Source organism: Phasianus colchicus, chromosome 10 (assembly GCF_987193195.1).
Source record: "Phasianus colchicus chromosome 10, bPhaCol1.hap1.1, whole genome shotgun sequence".
Classification (NCBI taxonomy): Eukaryota; Metazoa; Chordata; class Aves; order Galliformes; family Phasianidae; genus Phasianus; species Phasianus colchicus.
In genome coordinates, this window is record NC_143445.1 from 5463536 (window position 1) to 5488976 (window position 25441).

Below are 25441 nucleotides of genomic sequence, written 5' to 3' on the forward strand. Positions count from 1 at the left end.
TGTAACAGCACATATACTGAACCCTCTGAACTGCAACTTCAACTGGCTGGTTTGTGTTCAAAGTGTTTAGGAGTTTCCTTGACTCTACCTGAAATACAGGTAAGGAGCAGGAGAGAAGAAAACAAGTCCACGTGGGGCTGCAGGGACCTTCAGGTAGAGAAGCTCCAGGGCTGATGGAGCAGACTGGCTGTGGCAAAATGCTCTGGATCAGTTTCAAACCTAAGGAACTGTGTTTGTCATTTGCAGTTAAAATCCTTCAAGCTCATTAAAGCTAGAAGCAGCAGAAGAAAGGAGCAGTTCCCTCCTCCTTTGTCCTTAGCCCCACCTTCATTACGCAGGGGAAACCTCCACAGCCCAGGAAGCATTTCTGAAATGGCTACAGAGGTTTGGCCTTAGGTGCCATGATTGGAACAGGTAAAAAATAGGGAAATAAAATGAAGGAGTGCAGATACATCCAGAAGCTCCTTTCCTTCTCTCTCACAGGAAAAGACACCAGGTAGGGGCAATCACTCTTGTCCCATCAACAATCAAGTACAGGTAACAGAGAGAAAAAGGATGTTATCAGTGGAAATGGATTCACCTTGACCAGTGAAGATAATACTGCTACTAATAATGGATTTCTGCATTCCTCACAGTCACAGTGGCACTATGTTTAATTACAAGAACTAGAAAGTGATGGAAAGAACCACAGACAAGCTGTGAGGCTGCAAACTATACTTAACTACAGACTTCAGACAGATTCATTCCCACCACAGAACAGCACTGCAACCCGCTACATTCACAAAAAAAGACACAGAGCTGAACCCTTTCCTCCCAACAGCTCTGCTACTTACTCCACAAAACATAATCACAGGGGCCAGAGCTTGTGACCGCACAGCTCTGATTCTTGGTGTGTCTCTTGCATACGACAGTACTCCCTGTGGACAAAGGATGCACTCTCCTCATCCTCAATGCCCTCATAACTTGAGCTGCAGAAGAGCAAATGCACCCTCTGTGCATTTGCAGAAGCAGCAGGAAGGCTCCAGTGCTGGGCAGCAGGGCAGCACGCTCTGCCCCAGGGCTGCTTTTCAGCTCCTTCGAGTTCTAAGAAAGGGCAAATGTTTTCATCTCTGTCTTATTTGAGGAATGACTAAAGGGAAATAAAATGAAATCAAAGACTGGCACTTTCCTACCTGCTTTTGTGTGCTGTCAGTTTTCCTAGCATGCTTTACTTGAGTATATCAGTTTTTAAACATACATCATGTGTGTCCATACCTCAGCCTCATTCCACTGTGCAGTACTGCAAGGCCTTGAGCAGGGGGAAGAAAAGAGAGAAAAATCTTGAGGATCCATAACATCCACAAAGAGCTGGAGTTTCTTCGTAAAATGTTCAAATTAAATATATTGTGTCCTCCAAGCTTCACCTGTATTTCAATGCCTAGCATGTGATGCAAAAAAAAACCTGGCCTAATGCTTGGAAAATGCAATATTGAGCTTGGAGCTGTTTGATAGCACAAATGTGAATTCCTATCCCTGCCACAGCACAGCCTCACTTCATGCTGCCCCTCTCAGCAGCCACAACTAATCCCCAGCAATGCATATACCCTGACGGGAAGCTCACGGAGCTGCCAACTGAACTCAGCTCTGCTTCGTGCAGGTGAAAATTACTCGGCTTATTTATCTATCATCAATGTAACACCAAAGGAGCAACACAAACGTCAAATGGAAGTCTATTTTGCAGGGCTGATCAAAAAGCAGAAGTAACCCATTTCAGTCTAGCATGCTATTAAGAAACATAACCATTTTGCTTTTGAAATTGCAGCCTGATGTGGCTGCAGAACCCCACTGGGACAGCATCTGGGCTGCTGCAAGAAGCGCACAGCACTTGGGCACAGCTGCATGCACAACACCTGAAATCAATACAACACAACTATGAGATGTCTGACAGGAAGAGCAGAAGAAAAGAGGGGAGACACAGAGTGAAAAATAGCCTGACCCTTAAGGGCACTTCCCCAGCCCCGCTCTAGCTCAGGGCATGAGGTCTGAGAAAGGCCAGTTATCCTTACAGCAATCGGTGCGGCGGCAGCGCTGTCATCTGCTCTCTTCCTGCAGAGCCTTATAGGGCGCTGCTGGCAACACTTGTCATGCACAGAGAACAGCATCCGGGCCAGGCAGGTCCAGCACAGAGGAAAAGAGCAAAATAGATGCCTCACAAACTTAATCTCCAAGGCAAATGTTGAATAGAAAAAAAAAAAGACAAAAAAAAACACAATAAAAGAACTCATTTGTGCTACTTCCAAGAAAAGACCGGTGTGATGAGAGAGACTGAGAGTCGTGTTTCACTCTTGATTTGTAATACAAAAATCCCTATGGAAACGTTCAGAGACATTCCCAGCACACTGACCCAATTTGTTATCTTGTCTTCAGCCTTCCCAGCACCAGCATTCGTGAGCAGAACACCTTCCTGGAGGAGACGAGCCTCGATGCTTCTTTATTCCGGACAAGGGAGCAAAAAGACCTTCCAAGAAAACAGATACAGGCATTGTGCAGCTCTTCAATGCACTTTGGAGGGTTGGTCTTTTCAGCAGATATTCCATCTTCTCAGGCCAAACATTTTTTGAATACAAAAGCAGAATGCAATGTCTGCACGGGTATTTTTCTAACGCTCCTCTCTTTTTTCCCTTTTTTTCCCCTCCCACCCCCCAACCCCCCTCGAGGCTCCTGTTGAGCAATAGATTTCCTGTGATTAGCTCACAGAGTACTGATTATAGCTCACTTCCTCCCAGGGATTAGCTGAAAGCAGCTTTCTGACAAGTGTGCATTCAGACGGTGCTACCTTAGCCGCAGCTCACTTCCTGCCCCAGCACTCAGCAGCTCACCCATCCCAGATGATTTCAACGTGCAGAAAAATCCACAGAACCAGCAAATCTCCACGGTTTTGTTTTCCAACAGCATCAGATTTATTCAATCTGACCTAAAAAGGAGTTTCTCAAACAGTGGAAGAGTACCTTAGGTGACTGAAAATCCTTATCTCTCCATTCCAACTCAAAAAGTTGTATTCAAAGTTGTGGCAGGCCAAGAATTACTTTCTCAAAGACTTGGCAAACGCAGCCTCAGATCTTCTGCTTGCCAAAAGAGGACTTGTGCAAAAGCAAGACCAAGAGCAGCCCTGATAGCGGCCGGTGAAAGCCAGCAGGGTGATGGGTTCCACCTATGCATGCAGATGTGCTAACGGCACACAGCTCTCCAACCCTGTACCTCTGCCCGCCTCCAAGGGACTTGTTGAAACGTCTCCTTCCACCTTCAGAGGCCTCAGATAAAATAAGCATTTGGTCTATGCCAAACCGCACACCCGTGAAAGCTAACAGTTATTTTTATTTAACTTTCCTTTATGGGGAGGGAAGAGGAAACTAAGCTAATCTGAAATATTTCAACCAAGCACAAACCTCACTAAATTACAAGCATAAGCAAGCAAGATACCCTTTCAGACGATGCAATTGAGAGAGCTGATTATATATATGATTATATTTTTATAAAATCTGAGCACAAGCAACATAAACTCTTCATTAAGACTTATGCAAGGACATACTGTATTAATCAGTCACTGTCTGGCAAGGCACTGAAGGTGCTAACACATCGCCAGAGTCATTCCTGCAATATCAATGCCACGTGCAGCAGTTTGCTGCTTTCAGCTGCTAAAGAGGCAACCATGAATGTTATGAACAGCCCTTTCCTGCTGACTTCCCTTACAGCTGCACGCAACACAGGCAATGCATCACGTTGCCACTCTACCAACAACACAGGAGAACCTCAGCCTCCTGCAGATCAGATGGGATGACACCCCACACTGCAATATAACCAGCTCAATTCTTTCCATTTTATCTTGTTCAGACTCCTTCCCATATGGAACCCTGCAGATGCACAAAGCTCTGCTCTGAACATGCTCTGGAGTATCATTTTAGAAATAAAAGCAGACCCATCCTCCCAGAAGCATCCAGGGGCAGACCTCCTGTCCCACAGAGAATGCCACTGACACACAGCCAGCCCTCAGCACAGGCACAGGACAGTACAGCTTCCAGATACCTACTAATAAAGATAAGCAAAGCAGTCTATGCTTTTCTGACCCTGGCAGCCTCCCAGACCAGGTTCACACTGTGCCTAGTGAACTGAAGACACAGTGATAAGCAGAAGCCTCAGTAAGGTTAAATGTTTTCTCCGTAAGTTTCACTTTATGAACTGGGAGAAGGGAGATCGTTTCAGAACTATCAGCTCTGGTCTGTGACTGAAACAGATATCAGTGGGGAAAAGTTCAAAGAGGCACAGAACAGAGACAGGATGTGCAGGAGTCCCAATGAGGGTCCATCAGCACTCAGAAAACTTCAGCCAATTAGCAGTACTTCACTTTCCGCCATGTCACAGCCATCTGTAGGCCTTGTGATCCATCTCTGTAAGCCACGACCAGCTGACTCCCACCTGAATTCTCATTTCCTTCTCACAGTAGAAATGCAGCATTACTGAACCATAGCAGCGTATTGTCATAAATAAATCAGAAACTGCTTCTCTTACTTCCCCAACTCCAGCACTGCGACAGCAGCACCTGACAGGCCCCAAAGGCAGCCAACGAGTCGCTTCTTGCTTCCACTTCCCCAGGCACTGCAAGAAGACTTCAAAGATGAGGCCACAACGTCATCGCTGAGAGCTGATGACAGCAGAGAACAGGAACAGGATGGATCCACAGGTGTCCATCTCCACCTCAGTGCAGAAAGCCAGGCCTGCAGGCATGTGGAGCAGGAGCCCAAGGGGAGGGGTTCCAGCACCCTGCTGCAGGCCCAGCTGCCACCCACCCGCTGAGCTCGGGCCATGCTCTGTTTCATGCAGCCCACAGCCAGGGTTTGGCTTCAACGAACCATTGTGCAACGCTGCATAATGACAGAGCGGGCTCAAAGGTGTTTGAAAAGCCTATTCAGTCCTCAACAAGGAAATTCCTCACCCCTGCTCTACCGAGGTGAAAACCTGAGTCAACTGAAGAAAGACAGCCTGCAGCAAGCACAGTGCATGCAAATCTGTGATTCGTGGTGCTTGTGCTTACTCATATTTCTTTACCTTGAAGACTCTGTGGAGCCTTTATTTTCACGAGCTGAGATTTTCTGAAGATCAAAGGAGAATGGGGAAAAAGGCAAGGAGGGAAAGTTGACGAGAAGAGAAAAATGAAGTCTGTATCTCATCCCTGCGATCCTCTCTTAATTAAACTTGGCATTACAGGCAGGGAGCACATTCCAGAGCAAAAGTTATTTGAATAAAGGGTACGTTACCTGAGCAAGGCACTTATACAGCTCAGTTTGTTCATATTTCTAACAGCACACACAGCTGCTGTAACCTGGACCAAAAGATTCCCAAAATGTCAGGCTGTGGCATGGCACAGAAATGAGCAGCAACTCTGGTAGAAAGCAAAATGGTTTCTAACCCCCAAAATAGTGGACATGTAGGATGTGCCAGTATGGCAAAGAAAAGAAGCATCCAGCCATTAGGGATCCATCACTCTCCCACCATGCTGATGGAGCTGTCAAATGGCAGCTAAGGAGAAAACAACAAAAGAGGGAAAAGACAAAAGGGAAAAAAAAAAAAAAGAGAGAAATAGCATCCTGCACACACAAAGAATCGAGCTTTTGTTTCTGTCCAGCAGTTGGCCAAGCCTCACTTTAACTGCAGCTACAGCCAGCAGATAGTGGGAACTTCAGTTCCCTCAGCTCTTCTTGCAGAGCTATAAAGCAGTGCAGGCCTGGCACAGAATGCCCCACAGAAAATCCAGCCTCTTCTCAAGTGCCATTGCCCACCAGTGCACACCAGGGGTCACCCAGACAGTTACAGCTGCATGGAGCAGCCCGCTGAATGGCCCCAGCCCAGGAACTTACTTCTTCGTACCCACACATTTGCCCTGAAACAGCATCACCCACAAAGGCATCAAATGCAATGTCTGTAAATACAAAAAGCACCTGAGCACAGCTTTAAATCGTAAAACAGAGATGTCTTGGGTGGACATGGCCTATCTTCTGAGCATACTCTGCAGCACAATGGATATGGTGACTTCTCCCAGCAGCCAAACTCATACTGGAGAAGCACTCCCTGCAGCATCCTGCCTCTGTGCTGGGGGAAGGTCACTCACCATGAGCTGGGAAAGCTGGCACTGGCTGCCATGGACATTAGGTAGGTGAGGCAACAAGCAGCCCATGCAGCTGTTAGACTTCACTGCTGCCAGAATACCCCACAACTATCAGCACAGCCATGGCTGAGCCTGTGACCATCAGCAGCTTTGCCAAGGTTTCTGTGCATCAGCCCCAGGCAGGGCTGCCCACAGCAGCAAAGCTGCACCATGCCCATCTCACTTTGGTAACAGGAAGGTAGACAGCATGTTTCTGGCTGCGGGCACTCACAGGAAACAACAGCAAATGAGCTTCCCTGCTAACAGCTAGCAATACTCTGATGCAGATCTTAAGTTAGGAGCTAGGCTGTGAATTTAGCAAAAAAAATCCCCGAAAGAGCAAAACAGGAAGGGTTGCCTCAGTCTTTTTCTACTACAGGAGCTCCACACTGCATGATGGATCAGCAAAGTCTTCCCCAAACTCTGACTACGAAGCCTCACTGACACAACTTCTACCCACAGCTGGCACGAGCACTCCAAGATTTCACATTAAGGGAGAACTTCATTACACTCCCAAAGTTCCGAGTTTTCCTAACATGTTAAACTCTGCCAGCAGAGACACAGAGCACCTCGACGGGGCATATGAAGAAATTCTGCAGTCACTGGCACAAGCTCACCCTGCCCCACTACATCAAATAGCAGCGAAGAGCACAACAAGCACAAATTGTAGCTGTTGGACGTCAAGTTAACGTGAGTTTCCAAGGTCTTTATGTCTGTAATTCTGTGTTCAACAGAACAGCTAAAACCACACCAGAGAAACTGAGCTGGGCACAGCAGCTCTGTACATCACTTTCCTGTGCTCCTACTCCAGTACTCACTTTGTGACCCTCGCCTGCTTTATCCTGCATGCTGTCATACATTTTCTATTCCGTAGTTAGTCTTAGAGGGCATGCACACACACAAGCAACATATTATTGCATGGTTTACTGCAGCAATACCCTGCAATTTGGGCAAATGTTCTCACGTGTCTTGCAGGCAGCAGGGCACTTGTTTTGAACCTGGAAAGAACATCACGCTCATCAATTTGCATTCAAAAAACTGGATGTCAGAAATGAGTTCTTGTCTTTTTAAATGAAATTTCTACCTTGCTCTGGATTTATTACTACATATGCATATCTTGGTTCAGAATCCAATTGATAATAAAATACAGGTACGTGTGCATGGAAATAAACATCCAAGGACTTCAGCACCAAATGCCCTGTTTTTCTGAGGGAGCACTGGCTGCATTACCTCTAACCATCTACAGCTGTTTGGATGGGACATGGTAGCACCAGCACCACAAAAACAGATCCAGCTGCTCCAGAATGAAACATTTTTGAAGGCAAAAGTACAAAACGAAGAACACAGTTATCAACCAAACAGATATAAGTCCCATGTCAGAGACAACAAAACAGGATAGCCGGCATGCTGTGAAGCAGGAGAGTTTCCAAGGGAAGCAGCCAAGTTAAAATAATATTTAAACAGTTGACAAAATAGAACACTGAACTTAGGAAGCTGCAAAAAACTTCAAAAAATTACTTGTATTGCTGTGCAGATCACAACAGAAATCAGTGTCTAACACAGAAGCAGGGCAAAGTAGTTTTAAAAAAGGAAACAAATCAAAAAGAGAGGGCATAAACTACGTGTGAGGTGTCCACTGCTGGTGACAGGTCACCTTGGGCACCTAGGCATCAAGCTGCCTAATCACTTACCTAAGGCATTAAGCAACTGTAAACGTCATCCCATCCAACTCAGCATTACAAGCACTCTCTTATGGTATATGTAGCATGAATGTTCTAGGTGTCAGCTCAGCTCTAAGGCTCAAACCCATCAGGGTTGGGAGATTCTTGCTCTTTTATTCTGAGCACGAGGGAGGGGAGCACATCTACACCAAAAAATGTTTTATAATAACTCCTCACATGGTTCAAGAACGAAAGGATCCTTATTTCTCTCTTGGAAGCAGTCCATTTGAAAAGAGACTTGAAAAGAACACAGCCAAAGGCAGGTGAACAATGGAAACCACTATTAGGCTAAACAGTATTAAATTAAAAATACATGTAACAGGACTTGTATAAGTTTAGAATTAGAGTAGTGTTACCAGCTCTATCATTACATACCTGCTCAATAAAGAAGGAATTAAATTCTTATGAGTAGAATGACAAGGTTTTGCTGAAATGTTTACAGATTAAGGCTTCCCAATGTTCAGAATTTTCTGTCTTTTCGAGAAGCTATGGAGTTTATGTATGAAAAGGAGAAACTTCCCAACTCTCATTTTGCCTCATCTTAACTCCAGCAACACTTGTGCAGTTATAAAGCCTTGAGATCATCAACTTCTGCTGTTACACAAAATTCATTCATGAAAGCAATGCACCCTTCCAAACACACATCCTATCCCAACTAGAGAGATTTAAGACATTTGCTTCAATAGGAAGGTGCTATCCCACCTATGTGAAGGTCACTGCAAGGGAAACAGCATAACAATCTACCAAAAAAAAGAAGGACATCTCTTGTACTGTGCTGTCAGCACAAGGATTGGAGTCTTGTGTTACAACATTACCTCAATCCTCAGCACAAATGGAGCCCTACATCACAGAGGATGGAGGAAGCATCAGGGAAGCATTTCTACAGGAGATTAAAGTAAATTCATAAAGAAAAAATCATTTAATTTGGGGGTTTTTACTTAGCGCCATTCTTAGAGTTAATACCCTCTTTTTGTTTCCTCCCTTATAGACACTAAAGCATTATTACACTGGCTGCTCCAAGCTCCAATAACATTGCTGTGAAGCTATCATACAGCTTTACCAGATGTCTTAACTGCTTCCACATGAGCAGCACTCACCCAAGTTCCACCAAGCACCGGGACGTTTCCTCGTGCTGCAAAAAGAACACAATGCTTTCCAGCATGTGTACAGCACGCCAAGGAGAACGAGAGCTGCTCTTCACAAATGTATTTTACAGTGGAATGATTATTAAATAAGAAAATTAAAGACACTCCAACTGCACGGCGTGTGAAGAAAGCAAACTGCACCAAACTGGTTGGAATGTCTGCCTTCCATTTCCACCAGCTACCTGCAGAAACTGTCCTGGATCTAAAAATCTCAGCTCTGATCCTCTTAATGAAAGAGAAAACAAAACAGAGCACTACTACACTACTTACATAAAATCCTGGACTGCTGAGCACAAGGAATTACTTCTGCTCCTCGGTGCTCAGCCTGGGCACCAGTGCCAAAGAGCCTCAGCACGTTAGTGCTGCTCTTGTTGTGAAATATCTTTGAAAATCCTGAGCTTAACTTGCACTCTTGAATGGAAAAAAAAGCAAGGGGATGAGCAGAAGGATTTTACTCAGTGTATTTCACACTTGGTGGTAATGTTCCAACTCTAAAAACCAAGCATTCACTGAGTTCATTCCTGTAATGGTGGCAGCTAACAATTCACATGCTGAAAAAAAAGCCTTTTCCAAAGCAACCAAGCATTTAACAGACATTGGAAACCTATTTCCTATGGTCATAGAAAAAAAAATAGTGATGTTTCATAAAGAGCTCTATGGTTTGCTCACTTCAAGTTTCATCAGGTGGCTGATGTAACATCCCCAAAAGCTCAGAACCACTCAAGAAAGCAGCTGAAAGGAACCAAAAGCTCAACACACACCTTTTCAACCCTTATGAACTGGGCTGTGTCAGATCAAGAAGCAACTTTTCCAAGCTACGTCTAAAATAAGCAATTCCTTTTTCATCAAGGGTCTAAATTTCTGAAATGAGGGAAGTGACAGCAGCAGCTTGCAGGAGTGAGGAGGAACAGCTCTTCTGGGGCAAGCAGAAAGCAAGGCCCTCTCCTTCCAACCCGAACAGCTGCTTCCCATACTGACCTAGGTATGAAATCACCATTACATTTGCACATTCCTCACCTAAATCAGTCACAGCACGTGGAGTGAACGGTCTAGTAAAAATCCCAAACACCAGAATAAAACATCAGTATTTCATCAGCCGCAGTCAGCGTTAACTCAAAAGCAACAAACACTGTAAAAAACCATCCTGAATCATTTAGGAAGTCAGGTTTGGAATAAGGCTGAACTCAGATGCAAAGGTTATGAGGCTGCCCAGTCTGACAGCTAACCCTACTGCTATGTTCTCTATTCCAAAACCACGTGAGCTGCAGAACTAAAAGTAAAAACAAACCTCTTCTGTGCCACTGTGGCTGAGCTAAGCAGCATCTCTGCACACTCGCAGCATAGCAGTACCGCAGTGGGAAAGCTGCCTTGGGAGAGCACTGCAGTGTTTGTGTGTGAATCAGCTTAAAAGCTTACAGACACATAGTTGGGATTTCTTATGACTGTGCTCACTTTTCTCCTCCAGCATCCTCAGGCTGGTCTTGCAGCCACTGGGCAGCTCCGGGCCATCAGCACAGGTAGATCATCGCCATCACTGCTAAAATTCCAGAGGCCCTTTTCAGCAGCACCTGGAGTTGGGCCAGAAATTGTTTTTCCACCCTTCTGGTATCCTAAAGTCTGACAACAAGGTCTGAAATTTTTAACCTGTTGTCTTTGTAATTCCTGACCCGTCAAAGATTAAAAACAGAAGGCAAAGTTGAAAACCTCTTTGTTTCTTCCCTATTTTTAAAATATGACCCCCCCAAAAAAGAGTTAATTTGTTTTATTGTGTTTTCTTTTAAATGAGCAGATAACAGATAGAATGCTTTCAGCTCACCTCCTTCCAGCAAACCACTGCCAGAAGGAGCTGCCTGGCCAACTTTGGTCTGACATCAGCATAAGTGAGACCCAAACCCTCAGAAGAGAGGGTGGCATTTTGCAGGAGATGGGCTTAGGGGAAAAATACTCTTGTTCCCATTCATCCAGGCTCTTACTTTATCAGAAACCTTTCCAGGAGGCAGGAGCTTAAACAGTAAGGTCACTTATAAAGCATCTGCCAGAAACAGTCTTTTCTCTCTCTCTTGTTTGGAAGATAAGCCTGTTGATAAAAGCACTTCTGCAAAGACTGAAAATGAACAGTGAGCATAACTTAAGAGTAGAAAGTATTACATTTATTTCCAAAACAAACCTCACAGGACCAGGCAAAGCTCTAACCTTACTCACGAAAAGCTATGGAAAGTCTTTGTATGCTGACAGTTGTAAACTCCTGGGAGCACAGAATGAGTCAAACAAATACCTGGCACCAGCACCAAAACAAGCAGCAGGGAAAAAAGGTAGAAGCTGAATTGGAAAGACTTGCCAGCGTATCCCCAGCCCTTAATCCATCTGCCAGCTGTCCTGATGCTGGTTCACACTGTGCTGAATCCCTTCTCTAGCACAGCACCCTGCCTGTAAAGCTCGCTCTGACACACTGGCTGCTTCCTGCAGCAGCTTTTTCTTGAAATTAAACTACAGCACTAGAAGGAATTCAATCCAATTCTTTTAAAGACAGGTAACATATTCATTGCTGATTAGTGTAGACCTAGAGAACAGATTCAAATTTAACACAGTTGTTGGCAACTGGTTGCCATGGATCTCCCAGGACGTTTAGCATTTCAGTACCAAATCCACGCACGCTGCTTTGGACAAATTTGCCATGAAGACAGGGCTACCAGTTTGTATTCTGTCAGCTACAGTGCATGCAGATGAATCCTAATGATTGTGGACTGAATGATAACTGAACTTTCTGACATCTGAGCTTCTAGAAACCTGCCAAGGGAACACATCATCTTCACCCAATCACCACAGCTGCAGGAGAGATGCCTTCTTTCAAAGCTTAACTTCGACTGAAGCTCGTGAATAAATTTAACCAAACACAACTGCTCTTCTCAGAGCCTGTTCTCTACTTGCCATCTTCAGTCACCACACCAACACCGATGTTGCCCTTACATCTTTTAGGAAATGGTGACCTGATCTATTACATAAAGCTCTCCATGCTTACTAGGAGTAACGTACCCCTGGTAAAGTGTATTCATCAAAAAACATGTTCTAAGCAGCAATACATCGTTACAAGCTGAACCAGAAACTTTCTGAAGCACTTCAAAATTCAAGAACACAACTTTGATTCATTGAGAGTTTCAAGATCCATTTGTCTTGCCCAACCAAAGAAAACCTCACCAGTTTCTGCAGCATTTTGATATCCCACAACATTAGTGCCTCAAACACGTAAGGAATTCCACTGGTTAGTTCACAGATACCAACTCCAAATTCATCCAAACCACCAAAGTACTGCTCCTGTCTGCTAGTCAATCAGAATACAAAAAATAAAGCACCTATTTTCCCATTAGACCATAGCATGAATTGATATGAAACCACACTTCCTCGCAGGAAAAGCTATCTCCTCCCAGGCTGACCTTGTTGGGATGCAGAATCGATCCAGCCCTGGACCAGGATCTGCATGAAGAGGACTTTATCCTTTCTGAGACCCAGCCCTGTAGCCCAGCCTGGTGTGCTATACCTGGTGTGCTCAGCTGATCAGTCCTTGGTAACACTGCTGCACTTTGCAGGGCAAGGAGCAGTACACAACCTGCACCTGCAACGTAAAACCTAACTGCAAATGTATGTTCAATTACTACAGCAAGTACAGAAATCACACCAAGATTATACTGTGGAGCTGCAAAACTCTTGAAACTTTGGGCCAAACTTGATTTAGACTGAGGAAGAATGTACCCCTTTGAAGAACTAAAAGTTGAGTAGGTCCAGCCTTCCTGAATCTTTCTGAATCTACCTTAGACTCCAAGACAGTGGCTCTGCTTTGGTAAAGAGCTAGTCCCCATAACTCAGTTTCTAAAAAGAGAAGAGAAAGTTTCCCCACCACCTTCTATTGGCAACTCACTTGCATCTTTTCCCAACTGCCAGCAGCAACATAATTTATTAGGGTGCATTAGCTATGAGTCTCTGCAATCCATCCATTGCTGCTCCAGAAACAAATGTCAATACTTCACACTACTACAGCGACATTAATAGAGACAGGAGCCTGTCTGAACTGTGAAAATCTGTTCCAAGTCCATCATTCTCATGGAACCACCTCAGTTATAAATAACTAACTTATCACATCGCTATGATCAAGCTGTAGAATTAATTTTATTTCATTTATTTACAAAACATCACCTGTAGAAGCTGTCTAACACCGGTTTAAGCACAGACACTTGAGGCATTTGAACATGCAGCTTCTCAAAGGCCTGGCAGCTGAAGCAAGGCAGCAGGGCTGAACACACACTGCCTGGCAGCAACACACCTCTCCCTCCTCCTGCTCTCCCCATCGCTACTTTCTCCCCACAAAACCTTGGTAAGTCAACTCACCTTTAGAGCTTCCCTCCTGTATCCCACTTGCTGGCCCCAGAGCCTGATTGCTGCTCACGTTTACCACCAGGCCCAGCCAGTCAGAGCAGCATCTCCCATGTTTTCAAAACAAATAACTTTTGCTTTGTTGTGGCTACGCACAGGCATGTCAGTAAAGGGGACTGCTACAGGAAATGCTGGCACAGAAATCTCAGGGAGCTCTCAGTGCCTCAGAAATCTCCTAATGCAGAAAACAGATAAAAGGTGAAGCGTACAAGACCAATAGGGGAACACTAAAGCAGAAGTATTCTTATTAGTAAAACACTTTGACATTCTTTCTGATCCCTGCAGCACTCCTATCAGCACAAAAACAGAATCAGAAGCATCAATACCCTTAACACTTTTCCTAGCATCATTTAGAAGCCAAAGGGGCTGGAACATTTTTCTCTTTTAAACCTAACTGAAAGGCTTAAACGAAATAAGCGCACCGGAGTTTTTAAAGGGGCCACATTTCATAAGAAGCCTAAGATGAGACCTGCCATACATGGTCAAAGCGTTCACCCACCATCCCACAGGCCACACCAGCAGGTGTCTGTGCAGCGAAGCACCACGCTGAGCACTGGGTTAGCACCCAGCCCGACCCCAGCAGAGCAGCGTGTGCCTCCTGCCCCCCTCACTGTGCTACGAGGAGTTCAAAGCCCACAGGCCGAAGCTGATGGACATTTGTGTTCTCGCCCGTTTTGCAGCCCCAAATCCACACACACAGAGGCCGCGAACCCAGCGCTCCTCGGGTCCCTCAAGCACCGCAGCGCCCAACCACGGAGCTGCACATGAAAGCTCTTCCTTCCTCTCAAACGCCGCTCGCTGAGCTTTTCCCTCGCGCTCTCCAATCATTCCACTTGAAAGCTCACAAAGGCTTCAGTTTTTTTTTTAGCTCCCGCGCCTCTTTCATCCCACCAGACCGTAACACCTCCACGGCCAGCCCACACCCGGAGCGCTCGCCCCGCGGCGCCGGGCCACCGCCACCTCCACCCCTCCATAACGGCAGCGCACATCGGAGCGCTTCCCGTTTCTGCGGGCCGCACGGCCCGGGGCTCACGGCGCGATCTCATCGCAGCGACCTCATCGCAGCGCGCCCCGCACAGCCCCCGCTCCCCCCGCAGCTCTGCGCCGCGGTGCCGCCCCGCGAGGCGCCGCCCGGCCGCCGCCGCCGCCCCGCCGCAGGCCCGGCCGGGAGGGCCCACAAAGGGCGGCGCGGACGGCAGGTGGGAGCGGGCCGCGGCCGCGCACTCACCGGAGCCGGGGCGGCGCCGGCCGCCTCCGGGACGGACGAGCGGGCAGCGGGGCGCGGCCGCCACACGGCGCCTCTGCAATGGCGGCGGCGGCACCCACCGAGGCGGCGGCGGCAGGAGCCGGAGGGGGAAGCGGAACCGCCGCGCGTGGCCACAGCCCGCGAGGGGCGGGGCGGCGCCGCCGGGACTACGGCACCCGGCAGCCCTCAGCGGCGCGGGGGCCGACGGGAAACGCAGTGCGCCGCGCGGGAAAGCGGGCCGCCGCGCTCCCCTCAGCTCCGCTCTCCTTCCCTGCGGCGCGGCCTCAGCCGGCCGCCGCTCCGGGCCGCCCTCAGAACGCTCAGCGCTCTGCCGCCCTCTCCCCTCACACGTCTTTTCACGAGACGCTGCTTCGCTGTGACATTAATTCGCCACTCAGAAAGTTTTAACTCCCAGCATAGCCTCCAGCGCTCTCCTTTCGTCGCCGTCACCCCCTTAAGTCGGTCACTACACCTATTAGCGACGTTGTACCCGAGCTTTTATCTGTTCTCTCGCAAGAGTCAAGCTATCACCGCCATCACCCCCCTTCTCCACAGAACGCTGCCACACGGCTCCCCCGCCCCCAGCAGCGATCCCTGCAGGACCGGCACTGACGTTCAGCTCCACCCGGCACAACACCGGGGCGCACCTGTAGCTCCTGGTGCCACACAAAAGGCCACCGAAACCCCTCCTGTGCCCCCCCAGTCCCAGCAGCTGCACTTCAACCTGTTCTGAGGTCACTGTGTTCAGCGCTGAGAGCGCTGAGCCCCTCCTGCCAGCTTCTCACCCGAGCAGTCACTGATCTCACCAATGCAGACTTCTCGCACTGTCACACACACACCACCAGACAAACCATCTTATTTTACCTCTTGCAAAGTTTTCAGCTGTCCCAATGAAATGAGGTTCCTTTCACCGAGCTCTGATGTCAGGCAGCTTTAGCCAGCCCGTGCTTTTCAACTGCTATTACCTGACACTTAAGAAATCCTGAGCTTTCAGAAGGCAAAGCTTCCAGCCGAGCTGAGCAGCGATCTGGAAGCACTGCCCTTCCACCAGTCAGACTGCTACACAGAACACGCAAGGACAAACTCAACCCTGGGAATTACAGATGCCACTGAGAGACGAGCGTTCAGTACCTATTCAGGGCATCTCAGCCCTGTGGCACTGATACGGTTAAAGAGCTCTCTGCGATTGTTCTCTTTAATTCCTCCCTTCCCCCACACAGATGCAGAGCATGACGCCTCTGAGGTAGTGGATGAAGTACTGGCGCAGCCACCGTCATTCAGCACAGCCAGGGGAAAACAAGAGCCCACTGTCAGAGCACTTGCCAACCTGTCGCGGGCAAAGTCACAAGACGAGCTCTCTATTGAATTCCAGCAGAAGCAGAGGAAGGATGCCCAGGGGATCCTGAAGCTACAGCTGGACAGCAATGAAAGGCTGATTCTGCTGGAGAACAGCCTTGGCTGCATATAAAGGAAGATAGAATTTGAAAACCAGAACGTTCATTGATCCCTCTCACACACACCCTGAAAATCACCTGCTCTTAACTAACTGAGCTTATAAGGAATGAAATTTTCTCTATCAACAGTCCTGAGATACTGTAAGGTCACAATGCCACCTACTGACGATTGAAAACAGCAACCGAGTCCTGCTAATCTAGAGCAACTCAGTTTTTCCATTAAGTAATTTCCTCTCCATTTCCTTGTATTTATCAAACTGCTCTGATGGCTGAATTCAAGTCTTCTAAATATTTGCTTCTAGTTTGTATCTTTTCACCAGCTTACATCTTCCAAGGGTTATTTCAGCTTCAGATATAGGGTGAGATTTCCTTCGGATTTTCTAAACTCTTTGAACTGAAGGATTTGAGCAAGAGCAGCTAATCCCACCTCCCCCTCCCCCCCCTTTTCCCCCCAATTACTACAGAATTGTACAGATTGTTTTTTAAGCCTTCTGCTGTGACAAGTAAGCAAAAAATGCCTCTTCCCAAATCCATATATCACTCATCTGGACAGTGTAAACAAACTTCAAATTCAGGAACTTGAAGGATGAGATGTTTTTCATACCCTTAACACCCACTTCTCAAGTCTGTTCACTTAAATTCAAGAAATACAAACACCTCTGCAAGGAGAAGCACTGTAGCCAAAGCAGGCTGAGGCCTAGGGTAAGGAATAGGAGATAGATTCTGCTCCTGACTGCTGCCACCTTTGTGCAAGAGAATGACAGTCCCTTATGGCATCCTCATGCATTACCAAGATGTTAATAACAGTAAAGTTGTGCTGGACGGAGCTCAGCCATTTTGCAGTTCTTTATTCCAAGCAGGTCACCAGAGAGAAGTCTCCATATTTGCATACAGCAGCAAGAATCAGGCTGGAACAGAGCACGGTGGCAAGAAGAGTCATGACACACACTAAGAAACTGTGTTGTGTGAGCCCCACCGGGACCCGCAGAACCAATTCTTCATACTCCTACAAGAAAAAGTAAATTGGTTATACACATTTAACCAGCTTCTGTTGTTGGTTGTTTTTTTGTTTTGTTTTTTAACTGCAACTCGGGAGATCAGTAACTAGACTTCTATTTAATTTGGCCTTTGCCAAGGCTTGATTTTGAATCCCAAAAGAAAGCTGAGATGGGACACAGTCTTTTCAATTTACTGCCCTTACAGAGAGCCAGTTGCTCTTGTTGTACAAAGCTCAATAAATGAATCTATTCCATTTTAAATGGTAGGCATTTGTATGCTCTGTGGCTTTGTTCTTCCTTCAAGTTTGCCAGCAGAGATGCTCTCAGAATAAGCATTCTACAGATCACCGAGAAGCCACTTTTCTCCAAGGTAAACAACTATTTGGTTTCTCCGTGACGCAGAAAGCTGCAAAACATTTTTGGATGACAGCTGTTTGTATTCTGAAGCTATCTTACACACAGGAAGGCACACACATTACACAAAAGATTAGTTATGAAACAAATTAGTCTTATTTCTGAATCTTTAGACTACCAGAAACTGTTCAAGTTTCAAAGGTAGCTGTTGGCTGTACTAAAATTCTAACTGACTTGGTTCACCTTGACACTTAGCCAACCTGATGGCAAACAGCAGCAGCCTTTTTTTAAGAAGTTATTCCTTTAACTTTTGATCTTTCACGTCTTTTTTTTTTTTTCTTATTAGACTGCAGCAGAGTTCTCCTATTTTGAACTCATCCAAAAAAACCTACACTGCAGAGGCCATTCTTAATTCAACTAGTGCCAATTACAGCACTGTCAATTCTAGGACTCCAATTCAACTACTTAGGGGAGGAGGAAAACAAAAGAAAAAATGTAAAGGTGAGGAGAGCAGCCACCACCAAGGGCACAGAACAGCACAGGATGACACCCATTAAAACCAGGTCAAAGAGGAAGAAGGGAGCTTCTATAAGAAGTTACACAATGAGGCTTTTATCAGTTAGGTCCCGTGCTTTGGAAGCTGCTCATCTCAGAAAAAGGCAGCAATTGTTCAGCAAGAGGCAAGAATTTCCTTCAGAAATAGGAACTCACAGGTTGGTGTGTTGCACTGTACCACTGACAGAGGTGGTCCTTATTCCCTGAACAGGGAACTCCCACTTCAGCAGGCTGCCAGCACTCTGACGACGGGTGCTCTGTGGAAGACAGGTACAGCAGATAACTAAGGATAAATCTCACCCATGAGCTGTAGCTGTCTTTAACAGAGCAAAGAATCCATCGTTGACCTGCAGATCTCTCAAATCTAGCCATGCAGTTACAACTTCTAGATTCCTCAAAACTACAGAATTCATTCTTCCATGTCTTCCTGTTGACCTCCTATTGTCACATACCCGAACTTCCCTATGATACCATAAGTGCTTTTATATCAATAATAAATGTTTTCCTATTCATCAGAATAAAATATGGCAGAAAAAAATAATGGGAAGATTTCACGCTCCTTTTCTCTAACCAAGCAGACTTTCTGCCTTTAGGTTTATCCCAGAAAATCAGTGCTCAAATAACACTAAAATGAAGATTAAGAAGCTGAAAATCACTAGCATATTTAACTTGGGAGCTAGCAAGAATGATTTCATGAAAGAAAATATAATTTGGGGGGAAAATGAAGGATACAGATGTTCACATAAAATACTCATTTGGATACCAGGTTCTTGTTTCAGAAGAATCTGGGAACAACAACCATCATAAAACATGCTTCCTCCCTCTTCTGCCCCATTCAAATGCAAGAAGAAAGGCTTGAAACCCACTAGAATACTTTGATTAAGCATTTGACCAAGTATCTGACAGAATAATTTTAAATACACGCTGCATGGCTTTAGCTGTCAAGAGAAATACTGTGAGAACACACGGTCCAAGTAGTTGACCTTAAACAAACCAGAACCTCACCATCACAGCAGCAGACCAGTATTTCTGCACTCTTCAGAGCAACCAATGCATCCTCACTGTTTTCTGCTGGCCGGTGGTACCGCCCATGCACAGGCAATGCTGCTCTGAAACAGGGCCAACAGAGAGGGTCAGGCTGCAGGTACAGCAGGACAGTAAAGTCTGTAGCTGAGTACTCAGGAGCCTCCACATCAACAACATCAGGAATTAGCACTGCCTGCAAGCAAATAAAGATACAGATACGGCTGCTACTGGAATCAACACAGAAGAGTGATACAGAAAAAAAATGTATGAACATTTTGTGTATGAATCTGAAATTAAGGAGGACACGGTCTGCTGCTGTAATCTACTGCAGCATCAGAAGGGACAACTGCAACCCCTGCATTCACACACTGCCCTTCAGTGAACTGTAGAGAAGTCTACAGTTGGAGTTTATTCTGTGTGTACAGGAAGGGTTTCACATGAGCTTACTTTAGACCTCCACAGCAGACATCTGCAAAAGCTCAGTCACACAAACTCCTCTAATGAGTAATGATGTTAAGTACTTGTGGTCACCCAAGACATCAAATTCAGGACGGGACAAAGCATGCTCTAGAGCAGGCCGTCTTTCTAGCTGGCTGTAAATACATTGCACTGATTATATGCCTAGGAGACAAACATCTAAAATAAAGTGAGCTGAAGCCCAGTCCAAAGTTATGCTGCAAGTAAGTTGGAACTAGTGTTTGGTATAAACTGTTTTACATTACAAAAGTGTCCTGCTAAGAATGGAGCCCCAACAAGTATGCCTGTGTATAGTTTTAGGGTTGTTTCTCACCACATGTGCACAACCTAAAGAAACACATCATGGAAGAGGGAAAACCTGGATAGTCCCCATTTAAAATGGGAGAAATGAGGACCAGCAGTAATCTGCACTGAAGTCAAGATCTAGGCATAAATCTCTCAAGCCTTAGTTGGGAAGCTGTGACGAAACAGAAGCTGTGAAGCTCCACAGTCCAAATTCACAGCACGTCCCTTAAAGTACACAGGGAAAGCCACTGCTCTACTCCTTTGAAGACCTTGATACAGAACTTTGGCAGGAAGACTGCAATCACTCCTCTTTTGTAAAGGGTTAACCTTCCTTCTTTTCAGCCTGATTAGCTTTTATCACAGTCACTTATCCAGTGCTGAGTAGAGTTGCAACAGCTTGCTGGTAAGCACACCTACATGTAGAAACATCAGCAAGCTGTGACAAAACACACCCTGCACCAGTGCTGCAGAGAGCTGCAACAAGAAGCCATGAACATGTGACACTGTGCAGCATCTTTCAGGAAAGGGGAATGAACCACCTTGGTTTTTGCAGCTCCCTGAAGAATACAGATTACAGCTTCCTGAGCAACTTCAGCTGCTGGCAAAACGCAGGCTCAGCCTTTATATGAGAAGCCCTGAGATGGCTGAGCTCCTGCCTCCTTACCTTTGTTACGTTGTGCTGCTGCAGCGATGCCAGCTCATAGGGATCCACATAAACTCCCCGTGGCAGGTGAGTTCTAGCAGCCACCGTGCATCCTTCTGCCCACTGCCCCGTCCCACTCAGCTCCACCTTCACCAGCAGCTCCCTTAAAGCAAACCACGGGGGCACAGTGCTGAAACCTGCATGTTAAGAGACAGCAGAAAAACCTCCACGCTGTCAAATGCTCAGAGATGGGCGCAGATGGAGGAAGGAACAGATCAATGAAACATCCCAGGCTGGATGTGGCTCTGGGCAGCCCAGTCTGGTGGCTGGTGACCCCGCAAGTAGCAGGGGGTTGGAACTGGATGAGTATCGCTGTCCTCTTCAACCCAAACCATTCTGTGATTTTATGTGGGTGCCTCATCCCTGCAGGTGCCCGAGGGGGGGTCGGAAGGGGCCCTGTGCAGCCTGCTATGGTGGGGCAGACATTCTGGGCCGGGGCTGCAGGGTCCCCCCGCCCCACACCGCTCCGCGGCCCACCTGTGGAAACCCTCCTTCAGCAGCTCCTGCGAGACGGCGCTCCCGCGGCAGGCGGCCTGCACGTCTGAAACGGGACAGAAGCAGTAAGCAGCGGCACCGAAAGCACGGCGCGACCGGGCGCTACGCCGGGCACTTACGGAGGGCACAGAGCAGCACGCCCAGCCCCGGCCGCCAACGCCCGGCCGCCATCTTGGAGCCGCCCTGCATGGCCCCGCCTCACCTCAGGGCCGGGGCTGCCCGCAGCGCCGCCTGATTCTCGTGGAGGCTGCGGGCGGCCATTTTGTGTCGCGTCCTGCAGGCACGTAGAGGGGACAGCCCGGGGGGGGCTTTGGCGGGAGGACCCCTCGGTTACCGCGGCAACGGCTGAGGCCGCCCTGCCCGAGGCGGGGGGGGGGGCGAGGGAGGCCGGGTCGCTGCGCTCAGCGCCGGCCTGAGAAACCTCGGGTGCGTCCGTTCCTCCGGCAGGGACTGGCAGCAGCTGGGTTCCCGGAGATGGGAATTCCCCTTCCACTCGCTCGGCGGCCCCGCTGGTTTGTGCCCGTGGTTAATCCCTGCCCTGGGGGGAGGAGGACGCAGGCCGGGCGCTGCCCCCTGAAGGAGGTGAGGCCGTGGTGAGGGCAGTGCTGTGCTGTGCTGTGCTGTGCTGTGCTCCGAGCCGGGCCGGGCCGGGCCGGGCCGGGCCGCAGAGCAGCATCCCAGGCTCTTTCCATCCCCGTCATTTCCATCTGACACTAACAGGGTCACAGCCGACAGCAGAGCTGCCATGAGGGGTTCCTAAGTGGGATCAGGTGGAAAAATGGGCTGCCGATGCCAGCCATGATTCTGGTGGTGAACTTTCTAACCTGATTCATTCAGCAGCTGACCAACACACTGAGACAACTGAGAGTTTTGCAGTCCTTACCTAACAGTGAGCTAATCCATAACAGTCTGTTCTCCATCCACCTATAGGAACACAGCTACAGATCCACTGGGCCAAATGGTTCTTCCCCACTCCATCCTCTTCTCTACCTCACAGGTATGGCAAAAGCTCCCTGTTCCTTCCCACTGAACCCAGAGGAAACCTTACAAAAACAAACTTGCTGCTCTTCCTCTTACAGAGTTGTTTGGTTTTTTTTGTTTTCTTCTAAAAAAGGGAATTCCAGTGTTTAATAAAGTATGCATGCAGGCTTCTCCCTTGTCATATGAAATATCTTGTAGGTATCGTTTGACTGTGCAATACTCAGCTGGTAGACCAAAAATTTCACTTGTGTGTGATACAGAATCCTGATTCAAAAGCTGAGAGATGATAAGGGTGTAAATCAGCCATCAAGAGTCACCCTGCACCCCATGCCCAGCTCAAAGAGCATGTGAGATGTGTTCAAGTTCCCCTGAGGTCTGGGAGAGCTGTAGCCTGGTTGTGTATTTTTGCTGAACATGGGTCACTCTAATCCCAACAAAAGGCTAACGAGACACTCATGCTTTTTCCCCCCTTTTTTCCAGTTCTTCAGTGAGTGCTGAAGTTGCTGAGGACTTCTCTGATACAGCTGAGCGCACTTCAGCCAGCAGCAAGCACTGCAATGACTTGCATCGCAACGAAGTGCGGCATTCGCTTTCAGCCTCCATCTGTGATCCTGATCTACAAGGACAAAGACAAGACTCGCCGGCGCATCATGCCTGTCAGAAATTTCTCCCAGTTCTCAGGTGTGTTGTTTCCGTACAGCATTCTCCAGTTCCTCTCCACACACAGGGAAAGGAGCAGCTGGTCACAGCACCAGTCAGTGGGGAGCATGCAGTGGGCAGGTTTGGGGTAACGCTGTCTCTCCGAGGACAGCATTTTAACCTGAGCAGCAGTGCTGCTAAACCTGCAGGCCTCACCTGTAAGGACTAGGGAGAGAATCTACTTAAAGAGCTTTGCTTGCCTTTGTAATTCTTCAGGGTGGTTTTGTTTTTAGATTGTGGCATCGCTGCTGAGCAGCTGAAGAATAACCCTCGGCACAAAGCTTACCTGGAAGGAGTCTCACTGCGTCAGCTAAAGAAGCTGCACAGTTTGCTGAGAGGCCACCTGAGGGGAGAGAGTCTGGCTGAGAGCCTGGAAAAGATTCAGCAGGAAGAGACAATTGACCCCGAGGAGGACATGAACAAACTGGACGACAAGGAGCTAGCCAAAAGGAAGAGCATCATGGATGAGCTCTTTGAAAAGAACAGGAAGAAGAAGGATGACCCAGACTTTATCTATGACATTGAAGTAGAATTTCCACAAGATGAGCAGCTGGAGTCCTGTGGCTGGGATGTAGAATCATGTGAAGAAGTCTGATTCCAGACCAAGACAACCATGGGCAGAGACAAATCCCATATTCCTAGGAGAGAACAATGTCATCCTGCTTCCTCCACTGCAGCATCTTCTGTTTGTGCAGTTGATGCACTTTACACTGGCCACAGAGGATCTGAGGCCTAAGATATTACAGCAGTTTCAGGTTTGTATACATTTTAAGAAGTTGAACTGAGAAAGCTGAAATGGGACAGCTGAACTTGGTGGCTGTTTTTACTCTTTTTCCTATGTAAGATGCCCAAAATACTTTTAAATAATTTATCTTTCATTTGTTTACATCTCAGTCAGCTCTGGCTGAAAACCTCACCAACATGTTTTCCTGTGATTTCAGCTCTGTCTGAAAATGAAATGTTAAATGTTTATGTGTTGGAAGCAATATTACATTTTATTGTATGCATATGGCATTTATTACTATTTGTTGGAATGTTAAATGTACATTCAGATAAATCAGTGTTTCAATGAGAATATTACTCTCACGTTCCCTCAGTAGAGGTTACATGTGCAGTTTCAGGTTGCACAGATTAAATCCTTCATTTTAAAGAACTGAATATTTAAAAAACAAGTTAGTTTTGAAATAACTTTGGGGATGCAGTGAATTCCAACCGACAGAAGGAGACATTTTCTTTCCTTACACTGCCAGGGATGGTGTTCACCTCTCAGAAAATGTGCTTACATTATTTGAAAAAAATGTGTATGGATAGTACAATAGAAAGTCACCAAGCCTAGGAGTGGTTTTAGGGTAAAACAAAGGCTTTGCCGCTGCTGCTTCATCAGACTGCAGTTCCCAGCTCGCTCTAGGCAGTGCCAGGGAGGCTCCTCATGATAAACCCTATGTGAGCAAAGCCTTGAGCCAACGATTGTGGCCTGCAAAGTGACTTTTTAATTGATGATGGTTAACAGAAGAAAGAAGCACAACTTGTCTCAGGCTGAATGTAAATATCTAGCAGCAAGAAAAATCCCAGGCTTCATTCACCAGCTGAGGCTGTCAGATCTGAGTGTGGTTTGAGGGCACAGGGCAGCCTGCCACAGAGTGGGGGGATGCAGGCATCTCCTTCCTTTGCAGGCCAGGCATGCTCTGTGGGTGATTTATTGCATTCTGGGGGGAAAGATGCAGAGTGCCACTTGCTTTTGCTCTCCAACAGACTTATATATTATGTCTCAATGTTCCAGAGATGCCTCCCCCACTAAAGAAACAACTTTCCCTAAGAAAAAAAAATGCTCCGTGAGCAGCGGAGCGGCCCAACGCCTCAGCCTTGCCAATACAGGGGTGTGAGGGGCCAACAAAAATACCTGCAGTGGCACAAGAACCAGGTGCTGAGTCTGGCTCTGAGGCATGCTGAGGGACATTTCACCCTGCTTGCTTGTTGGGTCAAGGTTGCTTTTTTTATGAAATGGGTTTTAAGTTTGCTTGTCATCAAATCTCTGCATTTCATCATCATTTGCTGTGCACACTTCCTCCAGCATACTCATTTATTAAGGCTGCACAGCCCGTGTTCTTACCCTCCATGTTTTGGACCTTGAGCAATACAGGCATCTCCCACTGCCTGAGGATGCTGATTTGTTAAAACCAGATTTTTGCGGTGGCTTTTTGCATGAATATTGCCAAATCTCAGCCAACCTCTGTGTCTGTTCATCCCACCGATTTCGTGTCCTGCTTGCCCACTATCCAGACTATGACAGCCTCACCTGCCTGCAAGAATACAGGTGAGGACGGTGCACATCTGCATCCACATACAAGGCCAGAGCTGGCAGAGAGATACCAAAACGGGGCTGTAGTGCCTGGAATCAGTGGGAGCAGCTGGAGGACACCCCAGGCCTGTCACTGTAGGTCTCCACCATCCCTTGGGTGAGCTGCTCATGAGCAGAAGAGCGGCTGAAATAGGCTGAAGGATCCCCCAGCCGGCACCTCATCTTCTTTTGGCTATTTCTATCTGAAATAGGGCCAAAAAAAATGGCCATGTGCAATGGTGGATGTGATGGCCTTCTCCAAATCTTTCCGGTGCTGTGCCTGGCTCTGCTTCTGCAGCATCCCCTCCTGTAGCTCCACGCTCAGAGCTTGCCCCGTTAATCACAAAGCACACAACAACCA

General features: G+C 47.2%; 3 protein-coding genes across 7 annotated transcripts in view; 1 reads left to right on the forward strand and 2 right to left on the reverse strand.

Annotated features, from left to right (window-relative positions):
* PAK2 (p21 (RAC1) activated kinase 2) overlaps positions 1-14860 on the reverse strand; it is a 35485-nt gene extending 20625 nt beyond the window's left edge. Inside the window, exons 1-2 of one of the 3 annotated variants that reach the window (XM_090147063.1) lie at positions 14698-14860; positions 2384-2497 (exon numbers count right to left, since the gene is read on the reverse strand). The gene's annotated coding sequence lies outside the window, so the exon portion shown is untranslated. The remainder of the gene's footprint in view (positions 1-2383; positions 2498-14697) is intronic. The other 2 variants (XM_031596528.2, XM_090147064.1) reach the window with 2 other exon arrangements.
* Positions 14861-17002: 2142 nt separating this feature from the next.
* On the reverse strand, positions 17003-21270 carry PIGX (phosphatidylinositol glycan anchor biosynthesis class X). The gene is made up of 6 exons (XM_031596525.2): positions 21182-21270; positions 21045-21108; positions 20529-20670; positions 19082-19295; positions 18233-18333; positions 17003-17175 (listed from the first exon to the last, which is right to left on the reverse strand). The coding sequence occupies exons 1-6, from the start codon at positions 21249-21251 to the stop codon at positions 17017-17019; spliced, it is 750 nt and encodes a 249-aa protein (XP_031452385.1). The 5' UTR covers positions 21252-21270; the 3' UTR covers positions 17003-17016.
* Positions 21232-23799, forward strand: CEP19 (centrosomal protein 19). Of its 3 annotated transcripts, none has more exons than XM_090147071.1 (4): positions 21232-21342; positions 21993-22059; positions 22524-22724; positions 22976-23799. In XM_090147071.1, exons 3-4 carry the CDS (start codon positions 22601-22603, stop codon positions 23335-23337), a joined length of 486 nt encoding a protein of 161 aa, XP_090003197.1. In that variant the 5' UTR covers positions 21232-21342; positions 21993-22059; positions 22524-22600; the 3' UTR covers positions 23338-23799. The 3 variants fall into 3 exon arrangements, with proteins under 3 accessions (XP_090003197.1, XP_031452386.1, XP_031452387.1); XM_031596526.2 differs by lacking the exon at positions 21232-21342 and adding an exon at positions 21412-21644; XM_031596527.2 differs by lacking the exon at positions 21232-21342 and adding an exon at positions 21412-21574.
* The last annotated feature ends 1642 nt before the right edge of the window (positions 23800-25441 follow it).

Excerpts from the sequence above, each read along its gene's own strand:
- PIGX (XM_031596525.2), bottom strand. The coding sequence starts at position 21,251 with ATGCAGGGCGGCTCCAAGATGGCGGCCGGGCGTTGGCGGCCGGGGCTG. Across the intron at positions 21,109-21,181 it reads CGTGCTGCTCTGTGCCCTCC|ACGTGCAGGCCGCCTGCCGC; the intron begins GTAAGTGCCCGG and ends GTCCCGTTTCAG. Across the intron at positions 17,176-18,232 it reads ACAGTGCAACACACCAACCT|GAGTATGAAGAATTGGTTCT; the intron begins GTGAGTTCCTAT and ends TTTTTCTTGTAG.
- CEP19 (XM_090147071.1), top strand. The coding sequence starts at position 22,601 with ATGACTTGCATCGCAACGAAGTGCGGCATTCGCTTTCAGCCTCCATCT. Across the intron at positions 22,725-22,975 it reads AAATTTCTCCCAGTTCTCAG|ATTGTGGCATCGCTGCTGAG; the intron begins GTGTGTTGTTTC and ends TTTTGTTTTTAG.